General features: G+C 54.4%; 5 protein-coding genes across 5 annotated transcripts; 3 read left to right on the forward strand and 2 right to left on the reverse strand.

Moving 5' to 3' along the window:
• Positions 1–220: 220 nt before the first annotated feature.
• STEHIDRAFT_98837 (rhamnogalacturonase) lies at positions 221–2092 on the reverse strand (the record flags this gene model as incomplete). Its single annotated transcript, XM_007305344.1, has 10 exons — positions 221–284; positions 341–560; positions 619–700; positions 759–954; positions 1012–1168; positions 1227–1408; positions 1476–1587; positions 1648–1692; positions 1751–1835; positions 1904–2092. The coding sequence occupies 10 exons, from the start codon at positions 2090–2092 to the stop codon at positions 221–223; spliced, it is 1332 nt and encodes a 443-aa protein (XP_007305406.1).
• Positions 2093–3440: 1348 nt separating this feature from the next.
• Positions 3441–6998, reverse strand: STEHIDRAFT_157961 (P-loop containing nucleoside triphosphate hydrolase protein; the record flags this gene model as incomplete). The annotated part of the gene is made up of 12 exons (XM_007305345.1): positions 3441–4099; positions 4150–4213; positions 4268–4348; positions 4434–4695; positions 4787–4995; positions 5063–5449; positions 5513–5538; positions 5601–6072; positions 6133–6214; positions 6272–6660; positions 6731–6799; positions 6879–6998. The coding sequence occupies 12 exons, from the start codon at positions 6996–6998 to the stop codon at positions 3441–3443; spliced, it is 2820 nt and encodes a 939-aa protein (XP_007305407.1).
• Positions 6999–11505: 4507 nt separating this feature from the next.
• Positions 11506–12046, forward strand: STEHIDRAFT_60002 (uncharacterized protein; the record flags this gene model as incomplete). The annotated part of the gene is made up of 2 exons (XM_007305190.1): positions 11506–11630; positions 11713–12046. The coding sequence occupies 2 exons, from the start codon at positions 11506–11508 to the stop codon at positions 12044–12046; spliced, it is 459 nt and encodes a 152-aa protein (XP_007305252.1).
• A 575-nt stretch (positions 12047–12621) lies between these two features.
• On the forward strand, positions 12622–12974 carry STEHIDRAFT_147787 (uncharacterized protein). The gene has a single exon (XM_007305346.1). It carries the CDS (start codon positions 12670–12672, stop codon positions 12898–12900), a length of 231 nt encoding a protein of 76 aa, XP_007305408.1. The 5' UTR covers positions 12622–12669; the 3' UTR covers positions 12901–12974.
• Positions 12975–15043: 2069 nt separating this feature from the next.
• On the forward strand, positions 15044–19835 carry STEHIDRAFT_147788 (uncharacterized protein). Its single transcript, XM_007305347.1, has 3 exons — positions 15044–17543; positions 17666–19122; positions 19192–19835. Exons 1-3 carry the CDS (start codon positions 15186–15188, stop codon positions 19421–19423), a joined length of 4047 nt encoding a protein of 1348 aa, XP_007305409.1. The 5' UTR covers positions 15044–15185; the 3' UTR covers positions 19424–19835.
• The last annotated feature ends 1 nt before the right edge of the window (position 19836 follows it).

Consider the following 19836-nt stretch of genomic DNA (forward strand, 5'->3'; position numbering starts at 1 on the left):
CGCAAAGGACTACTATGAGTCCTCAGAGACTTGATTCCATAGAAGCATATCGTGCGGTGGTAAGTTGGGATCGGAGTGAGTCAAACCATTAGGAAGTAAAACGGTGCGAGCATTGGTTTTATTCAAAAAGGCACATCCCTTTGACGTTCGAGCACTTTTACACGGATATATAGGACAAGACTATGGTGAATGCGCACTATGCCGAAACAGTTGTCCTGAACTACAGGTTCTTCATTAAAGGCGTGATCTGGGCTAGACCAGGGTAGTATGTCGATGGAATCGTGCTGTAATCGCGCAACAGTCAGTTGGAGCATATCAGGAAGGGTTGAAGGCGACTGACGGCGTAGCGATAGAAGCAGTCGACCCAAAGCCGGCCGTGAGATCTCCGGCAAGAGTGGGGACTGCAGTCATACTGATGGGCTTATTGTATGCGGTCGACGTTGCAGCATAGCTGGTGGCTGCAACGGAAGAGTGAAGGCATGCACCAGTGCCAAAGGCAGATTCACACTTGTACACCGCAGATCCAGTATCGGACCACAAGTACACATCTATGAGGGTCACTGAGAGAATAACGTTCAGCGATCATCGAAATCAAGGTTGTGTTAATGTTGCACGTACTGTCAGTGCAGGGAACCTCATCTGCACAAAGAAATTGGACCGGCGGACGGCTGACGCCGTTAGCAACTGTGCCGTCCCAGTTCTATCAACGTGAGGGGTGAGTGAAGACTTGATAGCCTCCGAGATGGGTCACGACGCACCTTGAAGGTAATATTCGAGAGTGAGACACCATCACCGTCGAGAGTAGACATGCTTGACCAGTACTGGTTCACATCTAGAGCATATGCACTACCGCCCGTGACGAGGAAATCATCGAAGAGCACGTTCTTGACAGAGCCAGAGCCCCCATTGCTCTTGATCATCATCGCCTGGTTGCATCCATTCGTGTATACGTGCCTAAAATGCGGGTCCTAAGGAACGATATAAAGAAGTGAATGTCTGCTTAGAACGTACACATATTGTATGTTAGATATGTCACAGTCCACAGGCAAGCTACCAAGCGCACATCCTCCGGACTGATTGCACCAGATCTGTTCGATGAGGAAGTTACTCGCAGGCGACTTCACAGTGACACATTCGTCTCTGTTTGTGACCATGACGTCGTGAACCCCTGCTCAGCTTCATGAGACACAGAAAAGTAACGCAAGGACAATATGGTTCAGACTCACAATGATTGTCACCACTGATGTCGACACCATCGCTCCCACCGATGTCAGCCCCTCGGATGGCAAGGTTGTAAAGCTCTCCGCTAGAACCTCCGTCGATGGTGATGTGGAACTCCGGCGAGTCGACGAAGATCAAATCATGAAGAGAAAAGTTAGTAGAGTCGATGATACGAAGAAGTCGGGGACTAGATGAAACAAGTGATCCTCTCAGATATCATACAGCGTGAATAGGACTTAATGAAAGCCACATACCCGGCATTGCGACACTGGTAACCCAGTCCTTGGATCCCACCTGCGGAGGTAGAGCTGTACATTTCAAAATCTTCGGCATTCTCGATGGCGAACATGTTTCCACTTGTGGTCGCTAAGGCCCATCTTCAACCGAAGGACGGATTTAACCATGTGTAAAAGGACGGCGACGTACATGCACGTGTGATCAGGCCATCGAGTCTAAAAGCCCATTTGGTTCCTACCAATTGATGCTCGTGAGTCTATAGATTAGAAATATAGGATAGACGAACGCCCACCTCCCGTAAGAGTAACCCAAGTTTTCATGTTGTAATTTCCTGCCGGGACGTAGAGAACGGCACCGGAGTTTTTCAACACGCAATTCTGAGAAAAACAACTGATCGGTCAGGGAGAAAATATATATGACAGGATCCAAGAGTCAAAAAACGAACCTCGAAGGCCTCCAAAATGGCAGGACCGATGTCGCTGCTACCCACGGATCCCCCGTAGTCCAAGACACTGCAAGTGACAGTTTTAGAAGAGAGCGGCGTGGTAGGACCAGTCGATCCTGTCAACTGTCCTTGGACGAAACCAGTGAAAGCCAAGACAGTGAGAGCTACAGTCGTCGGAAGCGAGAACATGGCGGATATGATGATCTGAGGGCGGGTGGGGCGCCAAGCCTGTATCGGAAGACTCTGCTTTATACAAGCTTGTGCCTGTGGACCGGAGGATTCTAAAAGACCAACGTATCACCATGGTCGGAAGTAGTTTGATATAATATTTGCACGCATGGCGTTTGGCCGTTCTTCGGACAGAAAGAAGCCGCATACCGAGGAGCCGCAGCGCCGTGGGGTGGCAGCAACCTGCAGTATCGAGCCCGTTACCTTCTGCATATACCCAGAGTTCTGCCGAAGAGGGTTCAAACCACTGTTGAGAGTTGGTGTGACCATATCATGAGGAGATGGCTAGCATGCTTTACGGTCTGCGGTTGCCGTTCCGTAACTATGAGACAGACTGCCCAAAAGGAAGGCAGCCTTACTGTCAGAGGCTCAAGTGCGTGACTTGAGAATGGAGACAATAAAGACGGAGTAATATGTGCGTAGAAGCCATCAAGGAGATTGTCCCTGGGGATTCATGGAACTTTTCCGGTCGTTGACGGAGTCTGACACCGACTGGAGACCCTCCACAGGGTGCTACGGGGCCGATTCGGAGGAGATTGCATCACGCACCTGAACCTGAGCATTTCGGTCGACTTCCCTTGCGAATTTATGAACTGCATCATGCAACGCTAGGTTGCGGCTGTCTCGTCGAAAGTCCGGGTACATATCTTTTCCCCGTCTCTGCACCCATGGCAACCTGGATAAACAAGGGGCGGCGTGATGAGCGGCCGTGTCAGAAATGTTGAAAATAGTGTGCATACAATATGAGCTAGGGAGCGTCGAGGACTGTGAAAGATGCCGCTGGTGTACATGTGGCTGAAGAAGAAGAGAAGAAAGCCCAATTCCTGTGAGGGCCGGACATGTGTGGCAATGGCCCATGTGACAAAGTCAGGCTGCGATTTACCGCAAGTGTCCAGGAGATACTTGGATCACAAAAAAGTGGTTGTGGGGCTAAAAAATGTTCAGGGCTCAAATGTTCACAAGGCAGACCTACAAGGCAAGTATGGATCACTCTAGGAGGCGCAGTGAATCGTAGAATACATATCATTTTCTGCCTTGCTGTCGAGATTCTTGGTTCCGACGATGGGTCGCCTTTGCTTCTATCTATTTTACGCAGTGAAGGTGCACCCGAGATTAGAACTAAGATTTGGGACCTGCTTTCCGGCGGTGACGGTACTCCCGAAATACCTCCACGAGTGGGGCTCAGAAGACAAACATAATTTTTGTCGGTGGGGTCATAATCAAAGAAACAAAACCGTATGAGATCAATAGACAACACAATGATTGATTTTCTACCGCAAGAAACGTCAGTAGTGACGCTTGGGAAGAGCTACAAAGAGCGAGAGGAAATCAAGGACATACAGTCATGGGGGGCCAATATGTGGTCCCTAGCCGCTTTCTCCTTCGCTGCTGCCTCTAACTCCGCGAACATCCCACTCTTCAAACACATCGTCCTAAATATCCCATCCTCCTTCTCCAACAACTTCGCCGGCGTATCAAACTCCGCCACAGCTCCCTTCTCCAACACAATCAACCTATCGTAATCAATGACCGTCCTCAGACGATGCGCTACGGTCAATAACAACGACCCGCCGAACTCTTCCCGGATCGTCGCCTGGATCTTCGCGTCCGTGGCGAAATCAATCGAGCTCGTGGCTTCGTCGAGAACTATTATGGCTGAACGACGGAGGAGGGCTCGGGCCATTGCGATCAACTGCCTTTGACCCTGCGAGAAGTTGATTCCTCCGGGAGAAACTTGCGTGTCCAACGTGATCGGTGCGCGGCTCTCGACTTCGGTGACAGAAGGAGCACCGACAGTAGGAGATGACGACGACGTAGCTGAGGAGGGGCGATCAGGATGTGAGGGAGAGGACGGCCTCGTATTGGCGCGCGAGGCTTGACGAGAGGTGCGTTGAGATTCGTAGGCGTTTTCGGTAAGCATTTGGACGCGATACAAGACGTCCAGGCATTCGAAATCGTCATGTTCGTCTATGAAGGCAGTCAGATATTGTTTGCGTTCAGGGCGTGGGGGTACGTACTAAACGGATCAAGGTTCTTCCTCAGCGTTCCCGAGAAAAGTGTAGCATCTTGTGGAATGAACGTCTGCAAAACATGTATTAGTCGCCACAAAAGCGTGACATCACAAATACCACTCACAATCCTCGATCTCAAATCATGCAACCCAATCGTCGAAATATCAATCCCATCCACCAAAATTCTTCCGCCCGCAGGATTGACCTGAAACACAACCGAGGCAGCCACCCAGGGACACGACATTAATACCTGAACCTTCGGCCCTTACTAAATGGACCAGGGCACTCACGAATCTCAGAATACTCATTGCTAGCGTCGATTTCCCCGACCCTGTCCTTCCCAAAAGCCCAATCCTTTCCTTCGCCTTCAGCGAGAACGACACGTCATGCAACACGAGCGGCAACTCTGGCGCGTACTTGATGTCAAGGTTCTCCACTACGATCAAGTTTTCGCCTTCAGAGGACGGCGAGTAGGCGGGCGGGCGGTTGTTTTCGATGATTGCGGGAGGTTCTTGTGGAAGGTCGAGGTATTCGACCACACGTTCAACGGAGCTATACAACCAGCGATTTCAATGACGTGAGCATCATGCGACATATGAATGGGATCAATGGGAAGGAGGTATGGATGTGGAGGTAAGCGTACTTGAGATCGAGCTCGAGCGCTGTCCAGAACCGACAGGCCCAGTATATACTGGTCGTGAATGCCATCGCCGAAGTGATACACATACCCGCAGTTCCCGCGCTCACGAAGCCCGAAAGCGCGAAGAGCGTCGTGATGAGCACGGCGACGGCACCGAGGCAATCGAAATTCAGGAGCAGCCAGCGGTTCGTCATCCAGAAGCTGTACCACATCTATGTTCGGCAAGTATTCGTCGGTTAGTCGAGTGCTCGGGAGAAGAATGAATAGAGAGACGCCTACCTTCGTAGTCTGGTCGATCTTCTGGTGCAACCCATCTAAGAACTTCTGTTCCGCAGAGAACGCCCTCACGGTAACAATCCCCTCCAACAACTCTCCGAACCCAGAAAAGATGGGCGAACGAGTGTTGGACTCCATGCGACGGAGATCACGACCGGTGTTGAGATACCCTATGGCGAATTGGCGGTAGGCGAGACCAATTATTGAGGCGGGGATGAGGAAGAGGGGGAATATGAAACTAAACACTCGGACAGAATATAAGCCATCAGTCGGAAAGGAGCATAGAGAAGAGTCACTTACGCCACTGTGAGAACCGAGGCCGCGAATGGTGAGGGAGGTATTGACGGCCTGGAGCGAACCTGCTAGGGACGAGTCGACCGTCTCGACATCCTGTATAATTTGGACTCCATGAGCATTGGGCATATTGAGCTCGTAAGAGAAACCATCTCTTACCTTACTGAACCTATTCAACATTCGACCTACGCACGACGGACACCGATTAGATCCAGCTCATCCCACAGACTCGAAGAATACGACGTACCCTGCGGCGTCGTATCATGCCACCTCATAGTCGCCCTAACCACTGTCTCCAACAACTTCCTGAACAAAACTCTACTGGCTCTCAAAGCTCCTGTGTACTGCGTCACCACCGACAGAATACTGACCAACGCCGTCAAGAACCCGATACCCGCATAGACACCGATATAGAAAAGAGGATGTTCCTTTGGGCTGAGTAGGATAGAGGGCTGGACGTTCGTGAGGACAATCTGAGAAGTGGGGGTGTAGGGAGAGGCGGTGGTGGTGTTCGGTACCTTGAGTGTGTCGGAGAAGTTGAAAGCGCTGAAGGTGTAGACATGCGGGATATGATGAGAGCTGTGGACTGCATGCGGAAGGTAATGCGGGGTGAGGGAACCACCGAAGAGGCTTTCATGTTCGACGGTTGAGAAGGAAGTGAATGAGTAGGTCGTCGTGGAAGCCACGAAACTGTTATCGCCGTAGGCTTCACCCCAGAACTAGACGACACTGCATCAACCACTGTGTACACTCTGGCGAGGACGTGGCAGAGGACATACCTTGATCCAGAGCTTCTCGGTAACACCCAGCAACTGTGCCAGCACGATTAGCGACGCCAACCCAATCCACGTCCAATACGACCTACGTAGCCACGGATCAGCATTCTCGTCACTCCCCTAATACCATTAATAAACTCACGAAGCCTTCAAATAAGTCCTATATATCGGCCACTTCACCCCACCCGTCAGCCTTTGCTCATCCTTGACCAACTTCCTCGGTTTCTTCCCTCCCTTACCCTTGGCCTTCTTCACTGCCTCTCCTTCTCCTACTCCCTCGTCGTTGTCATTACCTTCAACAGCCCCCTCCATTGCTTCCTCCTCCGCAGTCTTCTCCCCGATCCCCATCTCCTCCGCCACAACCTTCTCCTCCTGCACGACCTGCACCTCGCTCTCCTGCTCGATAGCCTCAAGGATACCTTGTTCGCGAAGGGCGGCTACCGTTCCGTGTGTGTCGATGCGGCCATCGAGCATGCGGATGAGGTAGTGTGTCCCAGGTAGGACGAGTTCGACGTGATGGGTTACGAGGATCTGTCGTGGAGGGGTTTGTTGGGGGAAGATATGCAGCAGAGGGTAAGTGGAGTAGGAAGAGTAAACGTACAACCGTGCGATTGGCTAGTAATGGGCCCTTGAGGAGTTTCTCGAACAGCACGCGAGCGGTGTGGCTGTCCTGTATATTCGTTGTGTATCAGCGTTGATCGACAGACTGACTAGGCGAAGGGAGGGTATCAAACATGGAACATACGTACCACAGCACTTAACGGGTCGTCTAAAAGCGCATACTTCGTCGGAGCATACACTGCCCTCGCAAGCGCCACCCTAGACTCCGGCTCCATCTGCGCTTTGACCAACGATTCTGTTGACACCATATAGAAATAAACAGTACGAAAAATTAGAGCGATGGACTGCGTACTAGTGCATGAGAGGAGAAATCGAGCCAATGGCACTTTTTGGTAGAGTACGGCGACGTCCTCCCTCAGGGGTTTTCTTTCCCCTTTCTTTCCCCCTTCGAACAAGGCATCGCGTAAGACGATCGGTGGTATCGGCACTGCCGATTCTCGCGCGCGTCTTCCAGACGCGAAGAATGCTGGGGAAAGGTCGTACGCGATAATATCCTCTACGATCTGCGCAAACTCCTCCGGTTTTGCATCCTTGAGATATCTCCAAGGAGGCGAATTTTCAGGAAGTAAGCGAAGCCAATCTTCGACCTCACGCTCGCCCGGGACTTTTGATCATGAAGAGGGCATTGGCGATTCTGGCGGCATAGTGTGAAGGTACTCGAAATCAAGTGAGAGGCCGCGATACTAATTACTTAGGATGACGCTTAGTAGACTCGAGACAGGACGAGGATACAGATAGTCGTGAGAGAGAGGGAGAATGTCAGCCGAGGAAGTGCCTTTACCTTATATGCATGTGCGATGTTCTTTTGTTCAACTGCAATGGCACGGTGTCAGGCTTTACATGATACATCGATTGAACTTGGTTGAAGTTGGTGTCGAGGGCCGGAGTTGCAACGGTTCAAGCGCCGCTCTCCGAATCACGCTCAAAATGAGAACCGGGAAATGCCGGATGCTTTGTCGATTACGACAATGACCACGTAAGAACAGGCCATTCTTCTATCGCTTTGGGGCTTATTTTAGCTCGATATGCGCAAAGGCATTGATGCATACTGTCTATTTGCAGCTCGCTTTGAGACCTGAGTAGTATTCCTCATTTGGCCATCATCGTTCGCTTGGTGCTGGCACTCTGTCCACGCGTCGCCGCTTCTGTGAATGTCTCTCCCTTTGCTTCGTACAAAATCTGAACAGGCTGTTGAGTCTCCGAGTCCGCATATGTTGGATCAGCTAAGCATGGCTGCACCGTCTCTGCGTGTGTGACCCGTCTCCGGAACAGCTGTGATTATAATGGGAGACCTTCATCCGTCTCCGAAGATCCCTCTTCCGCTCCTCGGGCAATCCAGGCTGGCAGTTGAACTGAATGGACGGCCTTGGCGCCACCCCCATCCCGCCTCTTTTGAGCTCACTGGAAGTCTTTTGCATTCGCTCGTCTCCCTCTTGCAACCTTCGTGACAGCGACGACGACCAACGAGCATTGAGGCCGCTCGAAGACGCCCTGGTATTCTTCAACATAACTTTCAGGACAAGATGGCAGGCTACACTAGGCCGTCGTTTGCCAGGCATCTGACTGAGGAGCCTGTAGAGGATGGTGAGGTAGAGATGACGCCGGCGAGCGTCGCTCAGGCAGGAATCGTGTTTCCGAGCCTTGAGCGAGCGGATGAGTTGGTTCCAGGTACGTTGTTCGTTAAGTTTTGTGGAATGACTGTTGCGTGGCGGACACGTCGATCGACGAGAGCTTTATAATAGGGGCCTCTAGCGAGTCGTATCGTCGTTCTCATCATGCACGCCGTTCGGGGGACGAGCGGTGTCTTACCCCATGTTTTGCGGTTTTCAAGTTATTCAATCCATATCTATATCCATCGCCTGAATTGCATCCTTATCATACCATCGGGAGTCGTCGATGTAGACTGTAGACGACTGAAAATGCTCTTTCAATGGGTACCTGCACGATCTGACCTACACAGGCAGATGGTTTTGCTTCACGTATAACATGGCTTTCGTGTCTTCCTTTTGCAGCTCAAGAATAATATTCTCTTTGGCACTTGTACTGATTTCAATCGAATCTCTAACAGACCTCCCCTCATCCACAACCCTCTCTTCCCACAAATCCGAAGCCCAATCCGCCCTCACCTCCTCCGACAAACTCTCCGCCCTCCCGTCCCAAGCTCTCCCCTCGTCTTCCTCCCTCGGTCATACCAACACCAACAACGCCTACTCGCACTCGCACTCGCACTCCAATCTCCATAGTCTCAACCGCAGTCCGAGTCTCGGAGGCCGCGGTAGGAGCTCGAGTGTCGGGTACGGAAATCGGAGTCCCAATTCAGGGTACGGAAACCGCAGCCCGAGTCTGGGACGGGCGAATAGGAGTCCACGATTGAGTTTTGGGCGGGCGGCAGGGACGAGGACGCCGTCGACGAGATCACCGACGCCTACGAGGGCTTATCATCGTTCGTTTGATGCTGGCCCTGTTTCACATCTTGGTTTTGGTCCTGGGACTGAGCATGGGTCTGGTGCTGATACTGGTACTGGTACCGGTACTGGTAATAGTTCCGGGGCTGGCAATAGATCTGGAGCTGCTAGAGGCATAGGCTTGGGAAGAGTAGAAGGTATGAGCACGACGTCGGTGTCTGTCCCGAATATCGCTTTGGCGAGTGGCGGTGGCGGTACGTCGAACCAGAACACGAGTACGAATCAGATCCCGCGGAGCCAGATGTTTACCTTCGCAATGAGGGCGGCTGATCGTTCGGAGGGCGGCTCTCGGTCTATGGTTGCGACGAGGGGCAGAAGAGGAGGGCCAGGAACAGGAGTGGGAATTGGTGGGGGGGCGGAATCGCCGACGAAAAACGAAGGTAGAGGGGGTCCGAGGGTTTCGTTTGATAGTGAGGGCGAGAGCGAACGAGGAAGAGGAAGGGATAGAGAGAGGACAGAGAGGGCGTCGGGCACGACAAACACGAACACGAACACGAACACGAACACCAATACGGGCACGTATAACTCCCGACACGCTGGTCAGTTTAATCCTCCATCCCTCTTGTGCTCTCTTTGACATGACTCTTGTTATGAACTTGGCATAGGAACCCTCCGCCAACCAGCCTTTCCCGTCTCCTCCTCCGACCCCGGAACACTCGCGCACGGCCACGGCTACAGTCCCAACTCGACCTACGCCCAACGTGACCGTGAATCGCTCACCTCCCTCATCGCAACTCGTCTCCAGCAACTGCACGATACAGTCAACGCACGCACCTCCGACCACGGCAGCAGTCCACGCCACTCCCACAATCTGAATCTGAATCAACAGCATCAGAGTCAGAGTCAGAGTCAGCATAGGAGGTCGCTCTCGAGACAGAGCCGACATAGAGATTCGCCGAGGCCGCCTTCGTTGACGCGGTACGAAGATCAGAATCAGAATCGTACGCATGGCCATAACTATAACCGATCCCGCTCGCATTCTCGAAGAGAGAGCGCCCAGGGCCACACGCCCGCCATTGGGACGAATGCGAACCAAAACCAGAACCAGAACCAAAGCCCACGTCTACGCACCCTCTCCGCTTCATCCCGTGCCGCGTCTCCCCTCCGATCCTTACTCGATCGTATCTCCCTGCCTATCCATGGCCTCCGTGATCGTGAGCGAGACGGGAGGGGTATGGGTATGGGTGGCGTGGACGAAGGAGTCGGAAGAGGGAGAGGGAGAGGGAGAAGAGGGTATAGACATGGGCATGGGCGGAGGAGAGAGAGGGAGGAGTTGTTCGTCCCTGTGGATCCGTGGAGGACGTTGAGTTCGGATGTGGAGGGTGGGATGGGGTGGGGGTTTGATTTGGGATTTGGAATGGGGTGGTTGAAGTGGCCGTTTGGGAGGGGGTTGAGGAAGCAGGGTAAGGAAGGAGATGTTGAGCGGCAAGCAGGTGTGGTTGAGGATGGTGTGGCGGATGGAGGTGGAGGAGGAAGAACGGAAGGAGAAGAAGTAAGAAGGGTGAATTCGTTGGTCACGAATCCGAGTCTGAACAACTTCCCGATCGAACTCGAGGGGGACATCGAATCGCTGAACCTCTCTTGCCCCGTCCCTTCATGCGCACTCCCTCTCCCCTTCTGTCCTCACTTCACATCCCTCCGCACCCACGCTCGACCTCCCGCCGCCCCTCCCCATCCCGACACAACCACACACCCCGTCCCCGCTCCCCCACCCCTCGTCCCAGTCCGCACAAAAAGCACGACCGCCTCCTCCTGGCTCACCTTCCTCTCCGACACCGTCCCGCGCCAGATATACCTGCACCTCCTCATGCGTCTCCCGCGTATGTACTTCGGGCGGGTAGCAAGGATATTCGAGGATGCGGAGGTGAGCAGGCCGGATGTGGGGCGGTTGAGGGAGTTGGTTGGGAATGGTGGGGGCGTGGGTGGAATTGGTGGCGTGGGAGGAGGAGGAGGAGGAGGGGAGAGAATGGGAAGGAGAGGGTGGGAGTTTGAGGAGGAGGTGGATAGGGAGGTGGATAGGGAGATGGAGTGGATGGGGGAGAGGGAGTTTGGTGCGTATGGGTTTGGTGGGTATAGGGATTATTACGAGGCGAGGAGTCCCTACGAAATCAGGAGCCCAAGATCTGCACATGAACGTCTGGAGAGTCGGAGTCGGGCGGGCGAAGGGGTAGACGAGAGGGGGAGGAGTATGACTATGAGGAGTCCGAGAAATGGTCGGGAGAGAGATGTCAGGAGTCCCGGAGGAGACGCGGACGATTGGGACGACGGTATGAGTCGTGTTGAGGCGGGAATGGGCGTGGGGGTGGGCGCGGTGTCGCCGGCGTTGGTGAGGTTCAAGAGGAGCTGGGAGACGTTTGTGGATTCGTTGATCAAGGAGTGGAAGACGTTTAATTTGGTTTCTGCGTTATTGCTATCGTGCGTATTCTCCGTTCCTCTGATCTTCCGTGTCTTTCGTTGCTGATATTTGTCGTTTCCTCTCGACGCGTGGCGTCCTCAGCGCTATCCTGACAATGTTCCAAATCCCAACCGCCGCGGTCGACACCGTCGTCCGCACGCCCGCACTGTTGAGCATGGTCTGTGCGCTGATGAGTCTTTGTTACGGGTGTGTGTATATCGTCAGATTCGGGACGATGAGAGGGATGGGCAGGGCCAGTCGGTGGGCGGAGGTGCGTGCTTTCTTTTTATCACCCCATTTCCCCCCCGCATCTCTCATCCCAATTCCCCTTGTTTGCCACCCCACCCACAGGAGGCCCAAAAAACAAAAACCTCCATCCTCTGGAACGTCTGGGTCCTCCTCGCCGCGCCCGCGATCTGGCTCGCGTGGTCCATGATCGCCTTCATTGTCGCCATCCTCGCGTTCGTGTGGCGCTCAGGCTCGACGGCGGATCCGAGCAGTAATTCGGCGGAGAGCGCGGGGGATGGAGGGGGGGCTGGGGGGGCGCCGAATACCAATACCAACGCTGCGAGTACGTTTGGGGAGTTTATAGGAAGCGGTGTGGTAGGTGGTGTTGCAGGTGTGGTAGGTGTGAGTGGAGGCGAAGGAAGCGGGAATGGAGGGGCGGAGGACGCGCAGGGCGGGACGGACGGGGGGAGGGTGTTGGATGCGATACAGGCGATAGGACCGAGGGTTGCGGTTACGGGGGTTGTGGTCCTGGGATTGGTGTGGTTTGGGTTGATTGTGAGGACGTTTAGGAGGTATGGGGATGGGTATGCGAGGAAACATGGGGGGTCTGTCGGGGTGGATGTTGGGGAGAGGGGGAGGAGGGAGAGGAGGGAGAGGGAGGGGTTGTTGGGGCGGGATGGGGACGGGGAGGGGGATGAGAGGATGGAGGGGAATGAGGAAGTAGGGAGGGAAGAAGCGGAGAGGAGAAGAGGTCGTAGTAGGGAGGTCGTCGGAGATAGAGCTGGGGAGGCTTTGGAAGCGACGGCGCCGACGAGCGAGGAGGCGCAGGTTATGTCGCCTGCGAGTGGGGTGCAGGGGCTGGGGCTGGTTAATCTCGGTGTCGAAGCCGAATCAGAAGAGAAAGATGCGAATGAGGGGGATGGGGATGAGGTGTTTGTCGTTGGAGACGAGGATGAGAAGGAAGGGGGTGTGGAGGAGGTGGAGGAGGTCCAAGTTGACGAGAAGGGGATGCAGTCGATGGAGTCGTTGGATGGACATGGGACTGGAAATGGGATGGTGTAGTGTGTCTTTTTTTCTTCGAGTTGTTTTGCATATGTTATGCTCTGCTAAGTTTGCCTTTCTGATTTGCATATTTGCTGGAGTCGTCTGTTTTTTTTTTATTCCTTGCATTGATATCCTTGCCGTTGCCCGGATCACGACATTTTACGACCATAGATACCATACGTAGCTTACTTATACCTCAGCATAAACCGTGCCCATCGCAATACATCCCGTACGTTCTCGTTACCCACTCTCAGCGCTAGCGCCACCGAAGTCGAACATTTACCGCCACACGGTGATTACGCACCCAGACCGCCGTCAGCAGCCGGCAAAACTGACCAATCATCACGTCGCCGTCGATCCATCAAAATTCGGCAAACTGCAAAAAGACGCGCTTCGCGATTGGCGCGCCGCTGCTCTGTTTTACCGTGATTGGCGATATTCGCCGTCCTGTTTCAAGTTTCTGCGTAGGTCTGCGTGTGGGGAACTGTTTGCTTGCCTCGACCTCGACGACTACTCATCTGGGCGGTTTATTCGACGAGTCGTGGTTTATGGTCTTAGGCTGGTTTTAATTTACAGGATAATTCGAGTCCTCCAGGCCTGCCAGCGTATTATATATATCGCGAAGGGATCCACGGTCGTCGGTCATTTCAGACATGGAAGGTGATCCTACGAGCGACGAACGCGCCTTTGCGGCATTCGTCGCACAAGTCACCAATGGAGCATACACTTCCCCGACTTCCGTAGACGAGCATCAACAACAGCAGTATCAGCAACAGCAGGAGTCTTCGACGGCCGTCCCACAGACCACAGTCTCGCCTGGCGCGTTACAGAGGCCTGCATCTTCTCAGGATCAGACTTCTGGCCGTCTTGAGGTTGAACGATCATTGCGTTCGCATTCGAGTCAGCATCAGGAGCAGGAGGCAAGGCCACATGGAGATAGTATCGACGCCGTCCACGCCCAGGCTGAACAGAGGCAACGCACTTCCGGATCCCCTTCGCCTTCCTCTCCATCCATCTTCGTATCCACCCCCGCTCAACGACTCGCGACTTCGAATTCGTTCCCCTCCGAGTCATCGAGCATACCTACTCCTCCGCCCTCCTCGCACGGGAGGCCTCCTCAGCCCCCCTCACAGCAGCAAGATCAGGAAACTAACGTCATCCAGAGGCCCGGTAACGATTCAGACGCCACAAGTCCAAGCGAAAGGAACTATACGTACAACCGTTACGGGAACAATTCAGTACATCCTTTGCTCGGAGGTCCGACATCAGATTCTGCGAGTTCTGGCGTCGTGATGGTGGACTCGGACGCAAACCCAAACTTAAATTCGCGGGCGCAGGCGCAGGGGGCATCAGCTTCTGTGGAGATGGGGAAAGGAGAGGAGGCTGCGTCTTCCCAGCAGACTACCACCACCACCACCACCACCACCAACACCAACACCAACGCGACCTCTACCACCAACGGTATGACCACAAATACTAGTGCGAGAGATAGTGGACAGAGATCGGACGCGGAGTGGATGAGCAAGTTCATGGTTCTCTCCAAATCGGGCGCGGAGGGGGCGAAACAGGAGGTGCGTTGTTGTTTCTGTCTCTTTCTGTCTCTATTCCCACTCCCTTCTGTCCTGCTTCCGACCTGAGTATAGAGCTGACGAAAACGACGTTGTTTTAATCGTATGGCGTGTGTGGCGTGTGTGGCGTGGTGTTGTGGCCCGTCCACCCAGCTTCCGGCTTTCTCGTCTTCGGCCCCACCGACAAACACGAACACGAACGCAAACGCGATTAACATCCCACACATCTTCCCACCCTCCTCCCATGCCCACGTATCCCAATCCCCGACTTCACATCATCTTCCACAAATTCCCTCCCGACGCGCCTCCACTTCCACCTCCGCCTCCGCCTCGAATTCTAATCCCTATTCGAATGCGAACTCTTATCCGACCCCGAATCCAACTGCGAACCCGAGCGGGCCCTCTACGTCTACGTCGACGGTTACTTCTCCGAGTAGCATCGTACCGCACCAACCCAACCGTCCTTCCTCGCAAGTATCAACTCATGCGCAAACTCCGACTCAGGCTCAAAGTCCAACGCAGACCCATGGCCAGAACCAAAATCAAATTCTAAACCCAGCGCAACACCAACCCCTCCCTCCGCAAAACCCGACTCAACACCCCGCTCCAATCCCGACTCCGAACCAAAACCAACCCCAATCCCAACCGCAAACTCAAAACACCCATCCCGAGCTCGCGCAAGCGTTCAGCCATCAAAACCGTAACGCACAGGAACAGGAGGCTCGATTGCGATATATGGTGCAGGTAGCGGCGGAGGAGAATCGGCAGCAGTATGAGTATGCAATCGGGCAGCAGCGGCAGTTGAAGCAGAAACGGCTGCAGCAGGAGCAACAACAGCAACAACTCGGTCAACAGCAGCAGCAGGCGTCTTCGTCGGCGCAGGGTGCGCAGATGGGTGGTAATGGCCAAGGATTAACAGCCCAGCAGATTGAGGAGTTAGCGCGGAAGCATGGATATGGGGCTGACGGTTCGTTGCAGGTACGGGTGGCGTCCCAGCAGGGCCAGCAGATCCAACAGCAGCCTTTGCCGCAACAACAGCATGTAGAACCTCTGCTCCACCACCAACAACAACAGCAACAGCCACAACAACAACCTCTGCCCGTCCAATATCCGCAATCACAGTACCCGCAATCATCACCACAGCAGCCGCTCACGCCACAGCAGATCCGACAGCAACAGCTCATGCGGCAGATCGCGCTGCAGCAGCAATTCGCCCAACAACAACAACAACAACGACAACAACAGGCCTCGTCTTCATCACAGTCCCATTCCCGGTCCCAGTCACAAGCGGGCTCATCGAGACCTTCGTCTGCGCATTCGGCACATCAGCGGGTTCAATCCCTCGGGAACGCAAACGGACAATATACGGCGGAACAGATCCAGGGGTGGCAAGCGCAAGGACAGGGACAGACGTATCAGAACGTTCAACCGCCCGGTCATGGGCAACAACGCGTTCGTCAGGTCTCTGGTTCGTCGAACGGACAGGGACAGGTTCAGTCAACTTTTTCGCCTGCGTCGTGGCCGTCTACGGGCGTGAATGCGAATGCGAATGGATCGCCCCCTATTCCGGTCCCTGCTCCTGCTTCTGTTCCGGATACGAGTGGACATGGACATGTTCGTAGGGAGTTGGTCGGCCAGCAGCAGTACGCTGGAGTGCAGCCGATGGCGATCGCGGGGCAAGGAATGGGGCCGAGGAGGATCATATTGACTAACGCGCATGCGAGTGGGTCCGGGTCGTCGCAGAGGCAGAGGACGGTGTCGGGTTCGAGCACAGGAGGAGGGATGCCGGTTCCGTATCCGCAGAACGTGCAGGGGATCCCTCAGCCGATGACAGGTCCTGTGCCCGTGCCAGTGCCAGTGCCAGTTCCGGGGACTACGACTGCTCCTTTGAATGGGCATGGGCATCCGCAGCAACAGCAGCAACAGAGGAGGCTTTCGGGACAGCAGGTGCAGTATGTGCAGATGCAGCAGGTGCCGCAACAACAGTTCCAGCATCCACATCAGGCGCAGTTCCAGCAGCCGCATCCACAACAGCATCCAAATCCAAACCACCAACAGCAGCAGCAGCAGTATCAGGTCCAAGGCCAAGGTCAACCCCAAGGTCAACCACCGACGCCTACACATCCCAATGGCCCGCATATGTGGCCTCCTACGCCGATCACGCCTACGGGTTCTGTCCCTCCACCTCCGACAAATTCGGGCGCCTCTACATCTTCTCATACGCCGAATCCGATGCCGAATCCGAATGCCCCTCCGCCACGTCCCAACGCTCCGCAAATTATCGCGCAGCGCCCACCGAACTCGCATCCTCCGAACCCCAATGCCGCGCAGCCTCCACGGACTGTTTCGTCGCATCCTCCTAACTCACAGCCTCCTAATGCACATTCACCGCTGCGTCCACCACCGCACCCAACCGGCCCCCTCCCCCACTCCACGAACGTCGCACTCTTCCCCGACCCCACCTCGCTCGCTTACGGCATCCTACATAACACAAAAACCAAACTCGAAGAAACCTGGCAGACGGCGGTGAGGGATACCGCGGCGGAGGTGCGTGCATGGAACGTGGGCTTTGCGAAGGTTTTCGGGGAGCGGGAGACGTTCGCTGCGGAGAGGGATGCGGCGAGGAGGGAGTTGGAGGGCGCGAGGAAGGAGTTCGAGAGCGTGAGGAAGGAGTTGGCGAGGGCGAGGGAGGGCGCGCAGGGGATAAATGGTGGGAAAGAGAGGAAGGAGATCGAGATGATGAGGGGACAGATTGGGCAGATGAGGAGAGAGCAGAATATGTTGGTTGTGATGAATAATGCGTTGGCGGCGGAGAATGCGCGCTTGAGGGAGCGCATGGGGCTTGGTGACGCTGACGGGTCCAGTTCCGCTGCCGGCACTGTGCAAGGCCAGCCAGGATCAGGACAAGCTGGGCAGAACTACGGCACGAGCGGCGTTGGCGCGCAAGTCTTCGCGGAGCTCAAGTGGTACAAGGATAATTATGCGAAGTTGTCGGAAACGTGCAAGGAGATAAAGAAGAAGGAAGAGAAGAAGTGGAAAGTTATTGAGGGGTTGTTGACCCAGAGGGGGTTTTGTGGCGAGGTTTTCAGGGAGGTGAGTTTTGTTTTCTCTTTTCTTCTTTTGACGACGTGGCGTTCGAGTCTTCGGGCATACTTTCGTCTGACGCATGAAACCATCATCTCGGGGATCACTCGCTGATATGTTTATCTATCTAGGTCGTGAAATCGTGCAAATGTGGCGCCGCGTTGCTGATCCCGCCACAATGCACTGAGCTTCCACCAGCGTCGGAACTTCTCTCTCAGTCTCGGACCCAATCACAGCCCCAGGGCCAACCTCCCAATCCCTCCATAGATCCTAACGCCCCCGCAGGAAATGCACCGGGCTCTGAGCCTGCACCTATTTCAGCCTATGCTCCAGGTCCACCACCGAGCGCGAGTCCCTCCCCATCCATCGCTCGATCCGAAACGTCGATCGGTATGGCGAACGGAAGTGCGAAAGAAGGAACCTCGACGGCTGCGACGTCGCCTATGAGTGCGAATAAGGAGACTGTGGTGGCTCGGACTATGCCTGGGAATGGGATAAGGGCGAGCTCGCATCCGCTGGGAGCAGCTTCGATCTCAACGGCGGGACCTGGGATGCAGAGGAGGAGTGTGGACGGGTCGATGCCTCCGCCGAGTAGTACTCAACGCTCGTCCGTCCCTCCCAACCCTTCGCGATCGACCGCCCCTGTATTTCTGTCCTCGACGTCGGCGTTCTTACCGCCACCTACGACTTCTTCGACGGACCAACCGGCGCAGGGTACGGACCAGGCGGGAATTGCACACGATACGGCCTTGACGGCACGGTGGAAGCACCAGATGGACATGGAGGTGATCGACCTAACGGATCTGGCTGATGATTCCGACGACTTCAGCCAGTTTGTCTCACCGGAGAGGGCAGCTGCATTGGCGAGAGGGGAGGTAAAAGTGGAGCCGGAGGTGGAGAGTCCTTCGGCCTTGGGTGTCAGAACTAGGGAGGGGATGGAGGAAGAAGATGAGGTGCAAGAGGTTGGCGGTGGAGATGAGGGTGGAGATGGAGAGCGGAGGAGAAAAAGGAGGAGGACGGATGAGTTCGTGGGTGGGTGTGGAGATGGTGGGGTGCAGGTGAAGAGGGAGATTGTGGAGGCGGCGATGGAGGGACAGACAGTGTATCCGCCGGAGCCTTATCCTCCGGTGCAATCCACGCGCGATCAGGATGTGCAAATGGAGGGTCTTGGAGGAGAGCCTTCGCAATTGGTGGAGGCGACTCAGTCGGGTCCTATCCAGTCGGCATCTCCAAGTTCGCTCTTTCCACAGTATCAGCATCTCCCTCAACCGAACGGCGCGCAAAACCAAAACCTGAACTTTGTCGTCAAAGCTGAAGTAGACGACCGGTCCTTGAATCTCGACTTAGGCCCTTCGTTTGAGCCGTTGACAAACACGAACAACGGTCAGCAACCTGGAGAGGGAGAGCAGTTACAGTCTGGGCAGGTTCAGGATGATGTGGGTGACCAGGCTGATGGTGAGGGGGAAGGCGAGGAGAGTGAAGAGGAAGAAGAGGAGGATCCAGAGGTGGCGGCGGCCAAGCTGGAGGAGAAGCATATGCAGCTTGTGTATAAGAGTGTCGACGAGCAGTTGGTTTGCCGATTTTGTTTGTGAGTGCTGTTATCCTTCTCATCTTTCCTCCGAAGCTAGTAGCATTTCTGACGCTTGAGTTCCGATAGATACCGCAGAGAAAGAGATCTAGCAGAAGGTCGTGATACCATCATCGTACCGTCGTTCCCACCACCGGCGTCATGGGAGGTCCAAATTGGTCACTGCATCGAGACTCACGCGAGCGCTATCAAAGACTTACTCGGTATGAGCGATGAACAAATCGTGCAGATGAAGAAGGAGATGCTGGAGAAGGATCGTTCCGACGCTCAGGATGACTCCGAGGCGGGTGCGTCGACATGAAATCGGTCTGGTTTAAGCTCTCTCAGTTTCTTATTCTTCCTTTCTTGGGGTCGTTGTGTCACCGTTCCGTTGGTTCGATTTGTCTATCGTTTGTTCATCTGTTTCTTGCATGCATTCTTGTTCTTGGTGAATCGGACACGTCTCTTTGCTCCATATTTCGCCTTTGTTGTCTGTCTCGCACATCTGCTCGTTTCTATACTATCGTCGCGTATATTTGTTTCTATTATCCACGTCATACGAACTCATGAATAAGTACATACCATAATATGTTTATTGTAAGCTTTATGTCTGATACGTCTCTCCTCATCCTGCCTCGTCTTGTCTTGTGCCACCTATTCTTGATGTTCTTGCTATATGCCATACTTATGCGCGACGTGCTGGCTCTTATACTCTATAAATCAGGAATCATATCT

Source organism: Stereum hirsutum, assembly GCF_000264905.1.
Source record: "Stereum hirsutum FP-91666 SS1 unplaced genomic scaffold STEHIscaffold_9, whole genome shotgun sequence".
Classification (NCBI taxonomy): Eukaryota; Fungi; Basidiomycota; class Agaricomycetes; order Russulales; family Stereaceae; genus Stereum; species Stereum hirsutum.

Excerpts from the sequence above, each read along its gene's own strand:
- STEHIDRAFT_147787 (XM_007305346.1), top strand. The coding sequence starts at position 12,670 with ATGTCGCCTGCGAGTGGGGTGCAGGGGCTGGGGCTGGTTAATCTCGGT.
- STEHIDRAFT_147788 (XM_007305347.1), top strand. The coding sequence starts at position 15,186 with ATGGTGCAGGTAGCGGCGGAGGAGAATCGGCAGCAGTATGAGTATGCA. Across the intron at positions 17,544-17,665 it reads GTGGCGAGGTTTTCAGGGAG|GTCGTGAAATCGTGCAAATG; the intron begins GTGAGTTTTGTT and ends TTATCTATCTAG. Across the intron at positions 19,123-19,191 it reads TTGGTTTGCCGATTTTGTTT|ATACCGCAGAGAAAGAGATC; the intron begins GTGAGTGCTGTT and ends GAGTTCCGATAG.